The sequence below is a fragment of the Urocitellus parryii genome, chromosome 10 (assembly GCF_045843805.1).
Source record: "Urocitellus parryii isolate mUroPar1 chromosome 10, mUroPar1.hap1, whole genome shotgun sequence".
In the NCBI taxonomy this organism is placed as follows: Eukaryota; Metazoa; Chordata; class Mammalia; order Rodentia; family Sciuridae; genus Urocitellus; species Urocitellus parryii.
Window position 1 is genome coordinate 138,728,119 of NC_135540.1, and position 19,128 is coordinate 138,747,246.

Below are 19,128 nucleotides of genomic sequence, written 5' to 3' on the forward strand. Positions count from 1 at the left end.
TTATATAAAGAATCTACTGTGTGTGGAAGAAAAAAAAAAGGGAAAACCCAAATACAGTTAAGGGTATAAAGCAACAACTTAGCTTTACATGTTCAGCCCTTGAGAGTAAAAACACCAAGTCCAGAGACATCAGAGGCCCACGTGGAGGTGCGAGGCTGGGACTGGGAAGAAATGACTCTCCCTGCAGAACCATTAGTCTCATCCTGGGCTTACACTGTCCCCACTGCCCTATCTGGGTAGCAGTCCACCCAAGGAATGTCCTGGATGCTCTGCTCTTCATTTTGGGGGCAGAGAAAAATTTTAAATTTCTGGTGCTGGGTTCCAGTATGGGTATGGGAAAAAAAAAAATGTTCTGTTTCTGCCCGGCAATGGCACCTATGACCTGTGCAGCTTTAGCAAGTCACCGACTCCAGGTTCCATAGTTTTAAAAGAGAGATAAAATTTCTTTATTCTGAGGACCAAATTGGGGGATGTGCATGAAACTAGATGTTTCTGTCTTCCTGTGTTTTTGACTTTGTGTGATGCTGTTTAGATCTTTCAAAACTTCAGCATTGATGGGCTCAATCCCATCTTTGGCACTTGAACTTCTCTCAGGCACAAATTAAAGACTAAAATTGGTTTTAGGGAAATGTTGATCATTCTGAGATCCAGGGAGGATGAATGATCCCTGGGTCACTCTGTGGTGGTGGAAGAAATCAAGAATTTAGTCATGACCCTGCTCACACAGGGTACCATGCTGGCTCCAGACCCCAGTGCATAGCTACTATGATGACCATTACATGTGAAGACATCTATTGAGGACTGGTACCCATTCCTGCCATTGCCAGGTGTCAGCCCCAGAGCCCTTGATATGTGCCTACATTGGTCTGCTTGGACCTCCATAACAAAATCCCATAGACTGGTGGCTTGAACCAGTTATTTTCACACAGTCCTGGAAAACAGAAGTCTAAAATCAAAGTGCCAAAGGGCTGGTGTGCTCTCACATTGGGTCACAGATGGCTGCCCTTTGCTGTGGACTCTCGTGCCCCACCCTTGGTGCATGAGAAAGCCACTGAGGTTTTGGTGGGGACTTTGATGAATCTGTATGTCAGTCTTGCTATCTTAGCAATATTAAGTCCTGTGTCTTTCCAACTTCCAACAACATTTTTGCAAATTTTAGTGCACACGTTTTATACTTCTTTTGCTAAATTTATTCTTAAGCATTTTATTCTTTTTGATGGTATCGTTAATGTCACTTTTATTAATTTTGATTTTTAAATCATTATTGCTAGTTTATAGAGATAAAAATTGTTATTGCTAATTTATACACATACATGGGATTTTATATCCAATTGGTCATTTAGTCTGATAACTTTCTGAATGCTTTATTAGTTCCAATAATTTTTAGTAAATCCTTTAGGATTTTTTTAATATATAGAAAATCATCACATCAGGGAATCGGAGCCCTCATTGCGTTCAAGTGCTCACATAATGACGTGGGGCTCACCCAAGTAACCCAGGATCAACTCCCGGTTTTAAAGTCAGCTGACTAACAACCTTAATTACATCTGTTCTGTCCCTTCCTGATAGTACCCAGGTAGGTATTTGATTGAATAGTCAGAGATAAGAATATTTGAGGGATGTCTTTAGAATTCTGCCTGTCACAAGAATTAAATTCCTACCTAAGACCCCAGGCCTTTGTATCAGTGAAGTTGCAGCTAAGGATCCCTGTCCCTCCCAGCCAGCTCTGCAGCCTCTGCCCCCTTCCAGCCTTGTCCCTTCCTTTGACTCCCTGGCATGTTGCTGCCCACCTAGGAAAGGAAATTCGCTGCAGCCCCGGATGTGACCGAATACCACAGTGAGGATGAGTATGAGGACCCCGAGCTCCAGATGGTGGACGTGTGGCCATCACTGAAAATTCTGCCCGCCAGGCCTATCAAGGAGTCCGAGTACGCAGGTAACGCGGGGCTGCCTCAAGCCTGAAGGTGCTCATCTGTGCTGCTGTACCCGGCAGGGATAAGGGGGCAGGTTCTGAAGTAAACAACCCTCAGTTAAGATCCTGCCTCCCTGGCTTCCGGGCTGTGTGACCTTGAGCACGTATCTGGAAGTCCCTTTCTCTATCAAACACGGGTTTTGTAATAATAGGACAGTTTTGTAGAAGATCTCATGAATGAGACATTGAGCTTGCACTAGAGGACCTGGCACCGAGACAAAGCCCCAAACTGTCTGCTGTCACTCTCACGATGAGGCCCTTCCTGAGCCCTGGGAGCATGGCAGAAGGTGGACAGGCAGGGCCGTGGGCCACGCGGGGAAGTTAAGATGGAGGTGGCAGGGCCAAGGAGAGGAGTCGAAGCTGGGGTTTTAGCTTGGCTGAGCAGCCTCGGAGGACCTCCAGGGCATGGCCGTGAATTCACACCCGCTAGGAGGAAGACCAGCTTCCCTTGCCTTGGCCTCCCCCCTGGGGCACGCAGGTCAGCATCCAGGGTTCTCCAACCTTAGCAAAACACACTTGGGAAAGGAAAGGGGGGCCCATGGGGTTCCTGAGGGCCTGGCGGTTTTTAAGAAAGAATCTGTGGCCATTTTTAGGAAAGAATCATCTTGCAAATAATGATGATGATGACCTTTTGTTCACTTACTGAAAAGGCATTCACCAAGTAACTGCATTGCTCCAGCTACCATTTTAGATCTGATCTGGTCACAGGGGCAAAGAAAGGGTAGCCATCCCCTCCTGAAGGTCTCCATCTAGTGGCAGAAACGGTGAACAGAGGAATAGGGGACACCCTGTCAAATGAGGGCCTGGGCTGGTGGGGGAGGACCTAGGGAGGGGGTGGCAGAGCGCAGGTTTTTGTTTTTTGTTTTGTTTTTAAATACATGACAGTAGAATGCATTTTGACATATTATACATTTATGGGGTACAACTCCCTGTTTTTGTGGTTGTACATCTTGTGGAGTTTCGCTGGTCATGTATTCAAATATGATCGTAGGCAAGTTATGTCCGAGTCATTCTACTGTCTTATTCCCATCCCCGCTTCCTTCCCTTCATTCCCCTTTGTCTAATCCAGTGAATTTCTGTTCTTCCCTGCTTCCACCCCTTGTGTGTCAGCATCTGGATATCAGAGAGAACACTCAGACTTTGGTTTTTGGGGGGATTGGTTATTTCCCTTAGCATGATAGTTTCAGGTCCATTCATTTACTGGCAAATGCCATAATTTCATTCTTCTTTAAGGCTGAGTAATATTTCATTGTGAATATGTGCCACATTTTCTTTATCTATTCATCTGTTGAAGGGCACCTAGATTGGTTCCATAGCTTAGCTATTGTGAATTTGGCTGCTATAAACTTCGATGTGGCCACGTCACTGTAGTATGCTGATTTTAAGTCCTTTGCTTACATGCTGAGGAATGAGATAGCTGGGTCAAATGGCGGTTCCATTGAAGGATCAGCAGCCTGTCTCAGGTGGATGAGAATATGAAGGACAGCCAGCCCAGACTTCAGCGTGGATTTGTGTGAACCCCAAGAGCAATTTCTCCTGTTGGCACCTCTCTCCTCAAGGGATAAGTCAAGGCGGGTGGATGCTTCATCCCTGTGTTGTGATGATTCTGAGTTTGTAGAGGTGTACAGATTCTGTAAGCTGGAGGGTCTGACTCTGCTGTTTTTCCTCTTTGCACAGATACGCGCTGCTTCAAGCATGTGATGGACACTTCTCCTCCGCTTCACGCCAAGGCCTCTTTGCCCTCTCTGGGGCCATCCTGGAACATGTGGACGAGGCTGGAAGAAGTGAGTAAAGGCTGGACCATGGGACCCCCAACCTGAGCAGGGAAATTCCTAACTGGTGGGACCCTAGGGGAAGAGTGGCCCCAGCCAAGTCCCCAAGGCATCTCTCTAGGTAACAAGCAGGACAGGTTCAAGGGGTTAGGGAGCTGACACATGACTGGTAGGGTCCTGGTGCTATGGAAGCATCTGGAAGGAAGAACTAGCTTTTGTTGAAGGTTTGCCGTGAGCCAGGCATCAGGCCACGACTTACACGTACTTCTCATCTGATCCTCCTGCTTTCTTTGGAGCCAGGAGTTAACAATCAAATCATTCCCATCATCACATCATTTTTCCCAGAGTCTCCACCCAGTATCCTGAACTGCTCACTGGGTGGTCCAACCACCTCTCCAAGCCTCTCTGACCTCATGTGCAAAACAGGAATGAACATCCCTGCCAAGCTTGCTTCCAAGGGCCGTTTGGAAAACTACAACAGATAACTTTATGGAAGTATTTTGTAAATGGAAAGTATTTGTAAATGGATTTTTATTTTTAATAAGAAGCTTGCTAACATTTAATTTTCTTAATGAAGAAATGCATAAAATAGATTACTCATCGCCCACATCCCTGGGGCTGCAGCGTTATTGACCACAATATTTTGATGCATATCATGTCAATATTTTCTATGCAGCTATATTTCATGCAAAAGAATGCTTGTTGTATATGATATATACCTGGTTTTCTCTTCCTTTCACATTGAGAAAATTTTCTGTTTGATAAATAAGGGCTCAGAAGTAGTATTTTTATAGATCTGTCATACCCATTATAAAATTTTTAATTTTTCTTCTTAACCATTGAGTGAAAATATTTTAACAGTTTCTGTGACATGATTTTTTAAATTTTCTTCCTGAAAATTTGTTTCAATGTACCTCCCTAGAAGCCCTGTACAGGAACGTCCAATTTCCTGACCTCACACCAAAATGGGATATTACTTTTTTAATCATCTTTTTTTTTATAAAAGAAAGGATTTCACTGATAACTTTTTCTTTGTGTACTGTATGTTCACATTGTTTATGACTTGGGGACTTCTGTTAATACCAACAATGTCTCCATCTGTTTACCTGTAGCAAAATATCTGAGACTGGATACTTCTTGTTTCTCACCGTCTGGGAGCTGGGAAGTGGAGGTCAAGGTGCCAGCATCTGGCAGGGGTTTTCATTCTGTATCATGCCCTGGCGGAAGGGCAAAGGGGGGGGGGTGCAGTGGAGGAGAAAGAGAAGGGGGCCACAATCTCCTTTCTGTAATGATGTAAACCCATGATGACAAACCCACTCCCAAGACAGGGCCTGAGTCCACCCAGGAGGGCGGAGCCCACACAGCTCAGTCACCTCCTAATGATCTCTTAATCTACTCCCATGGCATTCAATTCCACCCCAAGCTTCAGAGGGACACACATTCAAATTTCGACAGAGAAGAAAAGGAAGGTACACATTGTGCCAAACCATGCCACTTTCACAAGACCTATCCAATGAGACAGCAGGAGACGTGAGGGACGTGCTCCCAGTTCTGCACAGCAGCAGCAAAGACACGCCTTCCCTGGACATGTCCACTCCAGAGCTCTTCAGCCTGCCAGGGGCACCTGTGATCACAGACCTGGGACAGTGAACACCGGATCCTGTGCTCGTGAAACTTACATGCCAGGGGGAGAAGGCGTCATAAGAAATAAGTGAGTGACGGATAGGCTCTGTGGCAAGTGCAGCATGCTTTGAAAAACATCGCTGAGGCAGGATAAAGGACCTCGAGGAAAGCCTTCCTCAATAGAGATCAGACTAAATGAATGAATGATGCATAATCCTTAAAATAACCTTGCAAGACGAACATTATCATTGAACAGTGGCGATTTTACAAGCTGCATGCCTTCTGGACAGCTACTCACCTTCTCTGAGGTGTCACGGTCAGGGCCTCTTTTGGCCCCAGTACCTGGCAGGTTGCCACACTGTGAGTGGTTCTCCATAGATCCTGGCTAAGGGGATGAAAATGAGCAGTCCTCATCTGAACGAGTCTTGGAGAATGGAGGCTGTTCCACGGGAAGGAGAGTCCAGTCTCTGCCCATATTGCTATCTGTTCCCAAGAGCATTTTCTCAGTCTGGTCTTCAAGGTTCCCCACTTTTCTACCACTGTTCTCAACCATCAGCAGGATCTGAACCTGGGGCAGGTCCACGGCGGGCGGTTTGATAAGCAGGAGGGCGTCAGGACACTCTGGTAAAGCACAGCCCATGTCTGGGGAAGAAAGAGCTCCACAGTGGTGGGACCCATGGCTGGCGACAGTCCTGGCCCTGCTGTGCAGGAGTGAACACGCTCAGTTTCTTTACCTAAGCCCTTGACCATCCCGTGAACACAAAGATGAGCCCTTGGTGGGTGGAATTTTTGTTATTGCTGCTTAGGAAGAATAATCCTCACTTGACTTTCTAAAACAACTGTCAAAATTTAAGACTCTGTTCTTAGTACTTTACGTTTCTTCCTGTCATCTTCGTGGCTTCCAATTCCAACAAAACTCTTCCTCTAGCAAGGTCACTTTGCAGGTGGAACCAGTCTCACTCCATGAAGACAAGGGAGATCGTGGGAGAAAGAGAAAAGGGGCTGGAGAGGAAGGAGGGAAAATGTGGCCAGGAGGGAGGTTGTCTTCTAAGTTAAACAAGGTCTTAGCCTCCATCCAGATAAAGAGTTTTACTTTTATAATTACTATTTGACTCATCAAAGTTTTTATGATAAGCAGATTATCTTTTCATTACCACCTCATTTCCAGGAGCTGAGTCTTCTTTTGTACTTTCATGTTGAGATTAAACTATCTGCGAAACGGATCATCGATAACTCCTACAGAGGCCAGTTCTTATCTCCACTCCTGGGGTGCTACAACAGTCTTGTCCCAGACTGCTGTTGTTTGGGGGCACTTACTGTGAACCAAGCACTGTGCTTGGTGGTGGGAGGATCAAGATGAGCTAGTGCCCTCCATCTAGCAAAGGAGGCAGCCAGCCGGGTGGGCAGTCTCCATGCCATGGGAAGGGCTAGGATCGAGGCCAGCACCGGAGGCAGAGAGCACCCAGCTGCCTGGCTGAGCTGCTGGCAGAGGCCTCTACATAGGCCCTGGCCGAGCAGAGCAGTCCCACACCCTCTAAGGCAAGGTCATCAGTGCCTCCGGCTGGAGGAGCTGCCTTCCAGGGCCTTTGGCAAAGAGCAGACTTCTGGGTTGTTCCAGTGTTGTTCTGACGTCTAGTGGGTGAGGATGAGGGCCTTGGCCAGGACACAGGAGACACACACACACACACACACACACACACACGCACACACACACAGAGAGAGAGAAAGAGAGAGAGAGAGAGAGAGCGCAAAGAGTTACCAAGCCCCAAATCTCAACAGAGCTGAGGCTGAGGAACCTGTAAACCCGTGGGGACGTGTGCCCTCAAGACCCAGCACTGTTGCGGGCACACAGGAGGCACCAGAAAACCCGGAGTTGATGGAAAATGCCAGAAGTCCAACGGGAGGCTTTCCTGGGCCCGGGTTCTGTGCTGATACCACCAGAGGCACCTGTCCTGGGGGAGACACGAGAAACTCCTGCAGAAGGTCCACCGAAGACACCAAGCAGAATTTCGCTGCTAAGGCCAAAGAGCAGGAGCCCTGGGGGGCCCCCGAGGAAGCCCCGTGCTGAGCCCCTGGCATCCTGAGACATCAGAGCACCTTCCTGCGTCCACAGCAGGCGAGGAAGGGGTGGGCTGAGGACACTGGGCAGACCCTCCCCGTGGGGCAGGCGCCCAGGAGTGAGGTGCACCAAGAACACTGCTGACCCTCCAGCACGAGGGTCCCCACAGGTGACTCCTGCGGAGCCGAGGCTGCTGGCGCGGCATAGGAGGCCGAGTCACAAGAACTTCCAGCCAGCGCTCAGCCGGGTCAGACTGACCAGCAGCACAGCATCCACTGTGACCACCTCGACCCGGTGCACTGCCGGTCTGGGCCAAGGCAGGCAGAGAGCTGGCGCCTAAGGACAGCGTCCTCACCTGCCCCTCCCTGCCGCCAGGGTTCCTGCGCGACAGTCAGCGTTGCACAGAGGTCTGTGACGTCAATAAGGACTAAGGACGCTGGTGGAGTGCAGTGTGATGGCGACACCTCACCCTCCAGGCACACTGCACGCGGTGCCACATCCCCTCCCATCCTCACAAGGACGCTGTCCTCCTGTTACTTCCATTTCACAGATGAGGAAACAGGCTCGGCAGGGGGAGTGACCTGTGTTGTCACAGCCAGCACGTGGTGGAGGCAGCATCCAAGCCGGAGCTTATGTGGCCACGGTTTGATCCCCTGCTCCATGGCTTCCCCGTGCTGATAGGTGGCCAGGTCTTCATATTAACGCCATGGTGCAAACCCGCCTCAGAGTCTTTTTATTTCCTTTTATTTTATTTTTATTTATATATGACAGCTGAATGCATTACAATTCTTTTTACACATATAGAGCACAATTTTTCATATCTCCAGTTGTATACATAGTATATTCACACCAATTCGTCTCTTCACACGTGTACTTTGGATAGTAATGATCATCACATTCCACCACTATTTCTAACCTCTTTTTAAGCCCTTTGGGTATAGACCAAGGAGTGGGATAGCTGGGTCAAATGATGGTTCCATTCCCAATTTTCCAAGGAATCCAAACCCAAGAGTTAATGACAAATACCGTTGGAGCCACTGCACCCTTCCCTGTGGCAGTGCACATTCTGCATGTCCCTCCCTGGCTGCCACAGGCATCCTGCACCCAGTGCATGGGGACTTGGGGACTTGCGCATTTGTCTCTGGGATCCACTCACACAGAGCAGGGGATGCTAGATGACATTAGAGAGATAACGGTGTCATCTTGTCTTCTACAGGTAGACAGAGCCGTTTCCAAGGACATGAGAAGACAGCACACCAGAGGTAAAGTCATGGCACAGAAGATCCAAGTGTGAGAATGTCTACTTTATTTCTAAGATCTTGTGTTGTTGGTGGTGACAGTGGGGACCTTTCACAAGGTGATCTACCAAATTACCCTTCAGGAAATACCTCGTTTAGAGTCAAGCAGGCTTGTGCCTCTTCATTGTGTTGCCTGTGGACAGAGAAATTGACAAAATTCATAATGAGAGACGGATTGTTTTCAAACACATGGGTTACATTTAAATACATAACTCTGTGATTTCTATAGCCACATACCCAGCAAAATCACAAAATAGAAATCTATGTAAAATGTTGATAAATTAACATGAAGCAGATTTTAAATATTCAGGCCAAACAATTCAATTTGAAGATGAAAATGCAGGTCCCAGCCTGAAAGGAAATGATCCATTTCACCGGAGCCAGAAGCACCAGTGAAGTCTGGCTGGGCAGGGCTGCTGGGACCGGGGCCATCACAGAGCCTCTCTCACCCTCCCCGAGCACTCCCCAGTACTGAAACCTATCCCTCTCCTCTTGTGTCTGATCCTGTGTTCTGTGGTGTCTTGCTGGTGCCACCTTTTCTTTAATGAGACCATGTCACAGTTAGGGTCCCAGCAGGAGACTGCACACTCAGTCAGGTCAGAGTACAAAGGAGCTACTTCCTGTCACCACCCAGACCCAAAGGAATGAAGGGACGGTCCTGTGGGAGCTTCCCAATGGCTGAACTCAACCAGTATGAGAGGGTGGCACAGCCTGTGTGTCCCTGATGGTCAGTGTCCAGGCAGAGAGCAGGGTGGAGGCAGAGGGGTCCTGCAAAGGGAAGCAGGGAGCAGGGTGCACAAGCAAGGAAAGAACCCAGGCTCTGCTGCTCCCCACTGTGGGGCCCTAATTAGACACCAGCTTCTCTGAGCCAGGCTTTCCTCCTCTCCATCTGTGCCTTGGGCAGGGCCTGCTGACAGCTCGCTGCAGGGACCTCCCTGAGGCCGGTGGGATCCCCCTGTACGTCTCTAGTCCTTAAAAGGACTTCCATGCACACAGCGTTAGCTTCCATGCACACAGATTTAGGACTGGGCTCCATTGACTGATGCATTTTCCTTCTCAGAAAAGGTATTTTCACTCCTCTTGTCAGAGAAAGGGACCAGGAGCCCAGAGGGTCACAATAATGTCCTGGGTCATAACAGTATACTTCCCATTTTTAGGATCCAGCATTTTGCTGGAAAAATGCTTGGATGATTTATGTGTTTATTAAAAAATTCTGTATTTCTGATGCAAACACATTCTCAGATAATTTATTGATTCTCACAAAATGTCATAGGGGGGGAAAAGCCATATCAGTTGGTTCAGTAATGGAAGGATCTTGTGGTGATAATTTTCATCAAGTTGAGCAGTTATAGATTTATGTTAATCTACATTTTATACCATTTTTCTTGCAATCACATCTGACATTATCTGGAAGCCATCAGATTTCAAGAACTTATCTTCTCTGACGCTTGACTTTTTTTTTTCATTCCTAAAAACGGGTGAAAGTTTACTTGGAGACAGAGTGCTTAGAGTGTGAGTTGTCGTGATGAACCGCCAGCACCCAGAGAAAAGCCCTTCACTTCCAGAGGAGGACAGCTGTGATTTTTAAATGTGACACGGCTGAGCTTCTTAGAAAAACCAACAGCAGAGAATGAAAGCAGCTGCCAGGCATTCCCCTGGGCCCTAGGTGTGAACCAGGCAGGACTCTAGACCATGCCCTCGGAAGTAACAAGCTTCTAACTCAGGAATGAGTTTGTAGGAAACACAATCAACCACCCAAGCAAGGAAAGAGAATTATGCGGAGGCAACTGAAACATGAGCTTGGCTGGAAAGAAGCAAAATCGGATTCTACCCCACGCCCTCAAAAGACCTTTATCCCAAGCTGCTTTTAGACAAGGTTGGGTTCTGCAGAAATTAGAATCAGAAATGAGTTTGGAGTTAATCTTGTTCAACTCCCTGGTTTCACATGAAGTGGCTTAGCCAGGAAAGAGGCTCCCTTAAGGCTGACAAGCAGTCCAGAGGCAGGCTCACTCCCTGCAGGGACGCTTCCAAACCTTCAGGGCATAATACTTTGCAAACTCCTGGATCTCCAAGTCCCACCCATCCTAACCACACAGCTGTGAAGTCGTGCATTGGTCTCAGGGATACTGCCCCCTAGTGGCAGGATGTGTACACACACACACACACACACACACACACACACACACACAGAATAAGAGTGGAGTTTAGCATCCTGTACACCTCACCTTTACTGAAATAACAAGGCTCAAGTTGCAGAGTTGATCAGAAATAAATTTAAGATTATTCCCCTATCATTTTATGTTTAAGTTTATTTCAGCCACAAGCCACAGCTCAAAAGCAACGCAGGCACTGTTACAAATACTTGGATCAAAGTTAATGTTACAAACTTTGTGAAGTCGCTCATTAATAGGAATACAGAGCAGTATCTTGTCTCATCACCACACAAGGAAAATAATGAGGCTTAGACTAAAGGAAAGGCATCCAATAACTGCTTGATGCAGCAAATGCATTTCCCAGTAGACAAGCCATCATGAACAGAACTGGAAAACAGGCTTCTCAATAAAAGAAGCTCAAGAAAATCTGTATCTCCCAGTAACAATTCCCAGATGAAAACTCTATTTCCTAGTAGAATTTCAATGTTCAATAACTATCTTTACAAACTTGAAATATGCTCCTCCACTCAAAACCATTTCAACATCACTTAATATTTATGAAGAATGAAAAACACTCTTTTTTTCTTTGCAAATTTGGGAGCAGACCTGTCTGCTCTGGGCTGAGGGGATCCTGAGAAGCAGGACTTTAGGACTAAACCAGAGGAGTCCCAGGCCACCTGGGCCCAGCTGCTCACCCTGGGTGTGGCCTCTAAATCTGCTTGTCTGACCGAGTCAGCTCCAGTGTAAGGAAGGGCCATTGGGTTTATAATGGCAGGACCTCCATCACCCAGCCCCTCTCGGAAGTGGGGCGCAGCATCCCTCACAGACTCCTGAACAAAAAGGAGGGCCTCCACCTTCCCAGGAGACTCTTCCATTAACAGCACCAACTGTTTACTTTCAGCCCAGCATAAGGAACAGCTCTGTCTTCTTACAACCTCCTCCTGTTGGAGCCCGTTCCACACAGATGCTAGAAGTCATGAGAGGCTAAGAGTCACGTTATATAAGGGCCTCTGCATGCATTGTCCTGGGAAACACTGGAAGAAGCAGGAACAGCAGAGCTCTCTACAGCCCTGCTCTCCAGAGCACTGTGGGTCTCCAGGAGGGATTCGGTATGGAGAGCCGCCAACTTCAGCATTCATGGGCTTGTTCCCCGGGTCAGATTCCTGAGCACAGGTTCCTTAGGAGGCACTTCAAACAGGCTGACACTGAGCCCGATGTTCCTTCCTGCTGAGGTTCACTGTACATCCCCCATTCGGAATGATTCCTTGGGAGTTACATATATTTTTGATTAATGTATTAATTACACATATTAATGGGGCTCAGTGTGATTTATGGTACATGTATCCAGTGTGCACTGAGCAAATCAACCTCCCTTTATCCACCTGCTTCTCAAACTCTAATCAGTATTCAACATCAGGTCAGCTTTTTTTTTCTCTCTCTCTCTCTCTCTCTCTTTTTTAGTTTCCACACATGAGAGAGAACATGCAGTAGCTGTCTTTCTGGATCTGCTTATTTCAGTTAACATCAGGTCCCCCAGCTCCATCCATTTCGCTATGTGTCATAGAATTCCATTCTTCTTTTGTGGCTAAATAATATTCACTATGCGGATATACCATATTTTTCTTTATTCCTCCACAGATGGGCCCCTAGGGTGATTCTGCACCTTGGCTCTGGGAATGTCACTACACAGACATTCCTTGACCCACGAAAGCCCCATGCACAGAAGCCTTGTGGACACAAACCCTGTCCATCCTTCCTGCTCTCCCTGGCAGCCCCCAGGAATTAGTGGAGAATGGCAAGCTCGCCCTCTCTCCTTCCTAGTATTATTTCCTAATTCCATATTGTCCATCACAACTTGAAGAAAAGACCATGAAAGGTAAACATTAAATTGGCAAAGGAAAGTTCCTCAAACCGTCAGCCTCCAGAGCTGTGGGTTCCACGCTAGGAGCCAACCAGCCAATGATTGAAAATGTTCCAAAAATTTGTGTCCATACTAAATATGTAGAAAATATTTTTCATTATCATTATTATCTAAACAATCCAGTGTAGCCACTATCCAGAGGGCTCAATTGGCTTAGGCACTTAGAGTCTACAGGAGAGTGTGCAGCAGTTTATCTGAAACTCCTGTGCCACTTAATTTAAGGGACTTGTGCATCCTCAGATATCAGATCCATGGGGTCATAGGTGGACCCCCCCAAGGATTCTAAGGAATGGTGGGGAAGAGGATTTTAAAGCCAGAGAAATATAGGAAGCTCAAAAGGTGAAATATATCTGATTTCGTCATAATGCAGACAGTAATATTTGACACCATCTGTATGCTCCACAGCAGGCCAGCTTCTTGCCTGTTCCAGGCCCCGTGGCAGGCACTGCTTCTGTGTCCATCCCCTACCAGAGAGTGGGCTCCTGGAAGGCAGGGGGCACGGCTCACTTGCCTCACTGCAGGTCCTCTGGTCTACAGTTGCTTTGCCCCAGCATCCTGAGCTGCGTGGGGTCACAGGTGACCTCTGGCAAGCTGGAGCTCAGTGTGCGGAGTTCTCCACTAAGTACGGGGGACTCCATCAAGTGCATGCAGAATGACAGCTGGGGAGGCCTGTGTCTCCCCAGAGGGCCTCATCCAGCCAGGGACACTGAACGGAAGAGTGAGGCAAGGACCTCAGGGGATGTCCTACTGCACTTTCGCAGTTACAATGTGGTTGAGTGCCAGGCTCAGGGACTAGTCACCTGGTTCAATCCCAGCTTTAGTGTGACCTACCACACGGTGAACCTCTCAACTGAGAGGCACCTCTATCAGCTGGAGGAGAGAGCAGCACCTCATAAGGTATTTCTCTGCTTTCAAGGCACAAAACCCACCACAAAGGTGGGGCCTCAACTGAGGTGTGTAGCACTGAACTAAAGACCCCCTGGTTCACCTCCTTCCCTTCTCCGGCACCATGACATCCTCCTCACCCTCTCTGCAGGCTGATGCGTCTCACGCTCTACCTAGTTTGCAGTGTAGCCTAGAAAATAAATCTGTTATAGACAAATTTATTTTAAAAATCATCTAGATTGCCTCCATCTCAGAGGCCACGTTTGGGAACCTTCATTCCCCCACAGCAGACTCAATTGATAAATGGCGGGTACATTACTTCCATAATGGAGCCCATTTTAACAGTGCATCAGGGGATCACTGCACCTCTGCCCCCTGTCACAGGGCACCTAGGAATGCACTCGGGGCCTCAGTCCCACATTCCTTCTAGGTGGGGCTTCTGGAGGGGCGAGAGAAGAGGCCTGGGTTGCTTCTGGCCCCATCTGCATTTCAACCTTCTAAATTAGCCATTTTCCTTCCCTGGGCCTTACTAGCCCATCTGTGGGAACAGCAGAACTTCGTGGTCACCAGCGTTTTGTGAATCCACGCGTAGGGTTCATATGGACAAATGCATCCACTGCATTCCCCTGGTCCTTGCTCCTCCAGCCTCAAACCATCACTTCTCCCACCTATGCTCTTCCCGCTCCCTGGCCCTCCTGGGTCAGCAGAACAGAGACCTCCCCAGGCTCGTTCTAGGTGCCTTTCCTAACGTTCTCGACACAGGTACAGTGGAGGTAAATCACCCTCACCAAGCCCAGCTTAAAGACTGTCCAAGCACCTGTGCCTAAAACTGGCACCAGCTGACCTTGTGCGAAGGGCCTTTAGACATCCTTGGCTTTGCCTAACTTGACCACTCCCCACCGCAGCCCAAAGACCAGGTTCAGTCATTTATTGCTGCCATTAACTTCAGAAAGTGTGGATAGCCTTGGAGATGCTTCTCAAACAGGCCTTGCCAAACGTACATGACTAGCCACTTGGCTCATAAACTGCTTTTTTTGGACGCTCACGAAGTTAATCCCCAGGACAGTATCCTGACAGTTCACTTCCTCATAAGACTTTTAGACATATTAAATGTTCTGAGTGAAGCCACGTTCTATGCAATTTTCCCCCAAGTCCATTTCTCTAACTACAGAATATCACACTGATGGTCTATTTCTGAAAGTGTGGGTTTGTACAATTGTATTCTGTAGATAAAGGAAGGGAACTGCATGTATTCAACACAAATTGGATGAAAAGCTTAGTGATAGCCAAATATTATTATATTTAATCATCACAATCTAAGGAACTAGATGTCATTATCTGCATTCTACAGTAAAAACATGGGCATTGAAACCCAGAACATTGAAATAACTTGTCCAAGGTCAGTAAGTGACTAATGTGGGCTTTGAACCCAGCTTGAAGGCTTCACAGATGTCATTTGTGACCACTCGATTGCATCATTGTCTCTTGCACCAAGAGGCAGAATCTTGGCTCTTCCATATCTTCTTTGCCAGCCCTTTAAAATCACAAATAAGGATATAAAACTCAGGCCAAGTAATTTGTATTAAATCATTCACCCAAACTAGATCTCTAGAGGGAAAAAAGAAAAGTGCATATGTATTTGAAGTCACTTTATATTTTACTGATAAAAGGATGTGTATTATACACTATTTTGAAATAACAGTAAATGACACAGCACTTTTATCACAATTCCATAGTCAGTGGGTCCTTACAGAAGACTTTTGAAGATTTTCCAAGCTATTGTATCTGCAGCCAAACCGAGGCTGCAATTCATATAAGGACTTGGACACTTTCTAACCTGAATCTCTTGGTGAAAGAGTCAAGTTGTATTTCTTCAGTTTTCACTCTTCACTAAGTAACAGCTACAGACAGGACACTTTTGAAATGAGTCTGCCTCATTAACATCTTCTCTATCGCTTTCTTAAATCTTGACAAGGAACCAAACAGGAAGTCAGACCCTGATCTGTACCTTGGTTCTCCTGGTGTGAATTCTCCCGCAGGCTAGGTTTCAGGCTGCAGATGTGACTGTGAACCTGGAGTGGGGGAGGGCGCAGAAGAGATGAGATTCTGGCTTCCAACCATAGCTGCAATGGAGGTCAATGACCCTGACATGACTAGCCACTTGGCTCATAAGCTGCTTTGTTGGTCCGCCAGCAGGGGTGCACTGCCACAGTGATTACCTTTGTTTTGATCAATCTTTTAATAATGGCAGTATTTAACACCAGGTGACAAAAGTTTTGAAACTTTAACAACAACACATCATGAACAGGTCTCTTAGGACTTCTTCCGTCGCCAGAAAGCCTGGCTTTCGCCTCCAGGAACACCGTGCAATTCACTTCTTCATGGTTTCTCCCTAGTGGGTTGCAGAGGAAATAGACCAACGTCCTGCCTTACTCCCCAGAGGAACCTGGGGCGGCTGACTTGACACCTCTTTCAAGAATGAAAAGCACTCTGGGCAGACGATGCTAGTAACACCTCTGGCCACCAGATGGCGTCCTGCGCGACAGCCTTCTTCAAGTGAAAACTGTTCACGGAGACAGGAAGGACCTTGAAGAACAACCAGTTGGCTCCTTTTGTTTGACAAGAAACTTAGCATTTGAGAATATCTGTGTACTTATCCAGGAAACAAATTCCCATCTCCCCTCTAATTTTCCATTACATGATTATAATAGTAACACAGGCATACAATAAGAACAACAGCTTGAAGAACATTAACTCATTTATTTCACATATAAATTCCCATGAAGTATAAGTATCACCCTCCACTTTCCTGGATGAGGATGCTCACTCATTCCTCAATGCATTTGTTTCATAAACATTTATCGAGTACTTGCCAACATCCTGCCCAAGTTAGTAGCAAAATCAAGATTCAATCTCAAGAAATTCAACTCCAAATCTTACCTTTTCATTATTGAAAATGCCTACCTTGCTATTACTTTATTAAACAAGACCTCCAAGTTTAAAAAATTTGTCAAATTTTTCTGAATTGCCACCAAAGCTGTAGGACAGCTATTTGCAAGCTACTTTCATGTCTGATCTAGTTTTCTCACCTGTGAACCCCCTCAAGGTCACCTGGCCCTTCCACTTTATAGAATACTGATAATCTAAGCAAGGAGTAAGTGAAGCTCCCGGCCTCAGTGCTCAGCAGTGGGCATATCTGATGTGGCTTCAATCCTCCTCGAGGCCTTGGTGCTGTTGTTGATAGTATTTGTACAAAATTTAAAAAGTGACAGAGAAATACCAGCTGGCTAGAAAAACAACATAGTGAAGACAGAGGACACATGGACAGGGCACCAGAAAGATTCACCATGTTCACCTGGAAAGACTGAGCAGCAACCTTGAGTAAGAGGAACAAGGCTGGAGACATCGCGCTACCTGATTTCAAGTTTTCTTACTGGGTGTAGTGGTCAGGGCAGCGTAGGATGAAATGCGCTTGTAGACCAATGGAGCAGAATGAGTAGCCCAGAGATAAACCTACAGATGCACAGTCCTGATTTTCTATGAAAGCATCAAGAATACACAATTATTTGGGGTGGGAAGATTTGGCCTCTTCGATAAAAGCTGTTGGAAGGACTGATATCCACATTATGCAGAAGAGTAAAGAGTTGGATCTTCGTGACACATCATGCAAGGAATCCAACTTGGGATGGAATAAAGGTTAAACTTCAGGATCCAAAACCATGGAATTCCCATAGGAAAAACCAGGGAAATGCCTCATGACATTGGCCAAGACAATAACTTTTGGATATGAAACCAAAAGCACAGGCAACAAAAGCAAAAATAAGCAAGATTTCATCCAATGAAAATGCTTCTGTACTGCAAGCAATCAATGAATGAAAAGCAAACTATAAAATGGGAGCAAATATTTGCAAAACATGCATCTGATAAAGGGTTAATATCCAAAATACACAAGAATTCACACAATAGCAGGGGGAAAGAAGAGTGACCCGATTGAAGATGGGCAAGGGTGGACTTCTCCCAGGATAACAGTCAATCGGCATATACAAGGGAAAGCTCAGAATCTCTGGGCATTAGTGAAATGCAAACCAGAGCCACAGTGCACCTCACACCTGTTAAGATAACTACATTTAAAACAACAAGATGGCAAGTGTCCACCATGATGTGGAGAAAGGGGAGCCCTTGCACACCGTGGATGAGAATGTGCATCGGTTTGTCATCATGGAAATCAGTGTGGGGGTTCCTCCAACAACTAAAAGTAGAATCAGCATGTGATTCAGGAATTCCACTTCTGATTTGCATCAGAAGAACTGAAATTGGGATTTTGAAGACAGGTCCACCCATGTCCCTTGCAGCATAATTCACCATAGCAAAGATGTGGAAGCAACCTGGGTGTCACAGACGATGAATGGATAAAGAATGGAGTGTTTTTCCACCTTAAAAGGAAGCGGATCCTCTCAATCCATTTGCAACGGTGTGGTCGGACCTGGAGGGCAGTGTTCTGTTAGGAGAAACAAGCCAGACATTGATGAAATACTGTCTGATGTCACTTCTGTGGAATCTAAAATGGTCAAACTCATAGAAACTATGAGCAGAATGGTGGTCGCCAGGAGCAACGAGGAGCAGGTGATGAGGTGAGGCTTAACCGGTACCAATTCAATGAAGTAATTACTTTTGACCTGGAAGATGTATTAAAATATTTCAGACCAGTTTAGTTTGTATTGGGTTGTTCAGGGCCAGCTGGACCTTTTACAAAATTAGAAAAAAAAAAATGTGAAGACAAAGTTGATAGAAGGCAAAGTGAAGTGAAGCCCCCAGTGACATGGGGTGGGGAGTTCAAACCTGTCCCCAGCCCCAACTCCTGGAGGTTTCTAAAGATTGCTTCTGTGTCCCCTCACCAACCCCCCCACCCCCCCACCCCCCCACCCCCATGCCTCATGCTAGGTTTAGCTCAGAGTAGCAGCTCAATAATTTCCTTTGAATTCAATTGAATCGTGGAAATAAAACTGCAGAGAAGTCAGAAAAATCTGTTCCAGGCCCCGGTCAGGCTGTTTCTGTAGTTAGTTGATCTTGAGAAATTTTCCTGCCTAATTGGTTCCTACTTTTGTTATTCATTAAATACGGGAGCTAGATTCTGGGGGACTTCAAGACCCTTCTATTTTTCTTCTGCTTGGAAAAGCTCCATGAAGTTACAAGAAAGAAACTCAAATTAATTATACACATATGTGTAAAACTACACACACACACACACACACACACACACACACACTCACACACACACAGTATAGATGTAAATGTAAGGAATGGTAATTCCAACCAGGAACAGCAGGTTCTGAGTCACCCCACAATCATTCTGCCATATATTAGCTGGGTGAGTGGGTGATTGTGGATGGGATGGTTAACTTCCCAACATCTCATTTTCTTCAGTGAAGGTGAGATTTAATAAGA

The 19,128-nt window shown here is 46.5% G+C and overlaps 1 protein-coding gene across 1 annotated transcript in view; it reads left to right on the top strand.

The window, feature by feature from the left end:
• Positions 1-19,128, top strand: part of Clnk (cytokine dependent hematopoietic cell linker) — a 60,617-nt gene that overhangs the window by 5,421 nt on the left and 36,068 nt on the right. The window contains exons 3-4 of the mRNA XM_077803141.1: positions 1,795-1,936; positions 3,650-3,756. Of these exons, the coding sequence (XP_077659267.1) occupies positions 1,795-1,936; positions 3,650-3,756 (249 nt within the window). The remainder of the gene's footprint in view (positions 1-1,794; positions 1,937-3,649; positions 3,757-19,128) is intronic.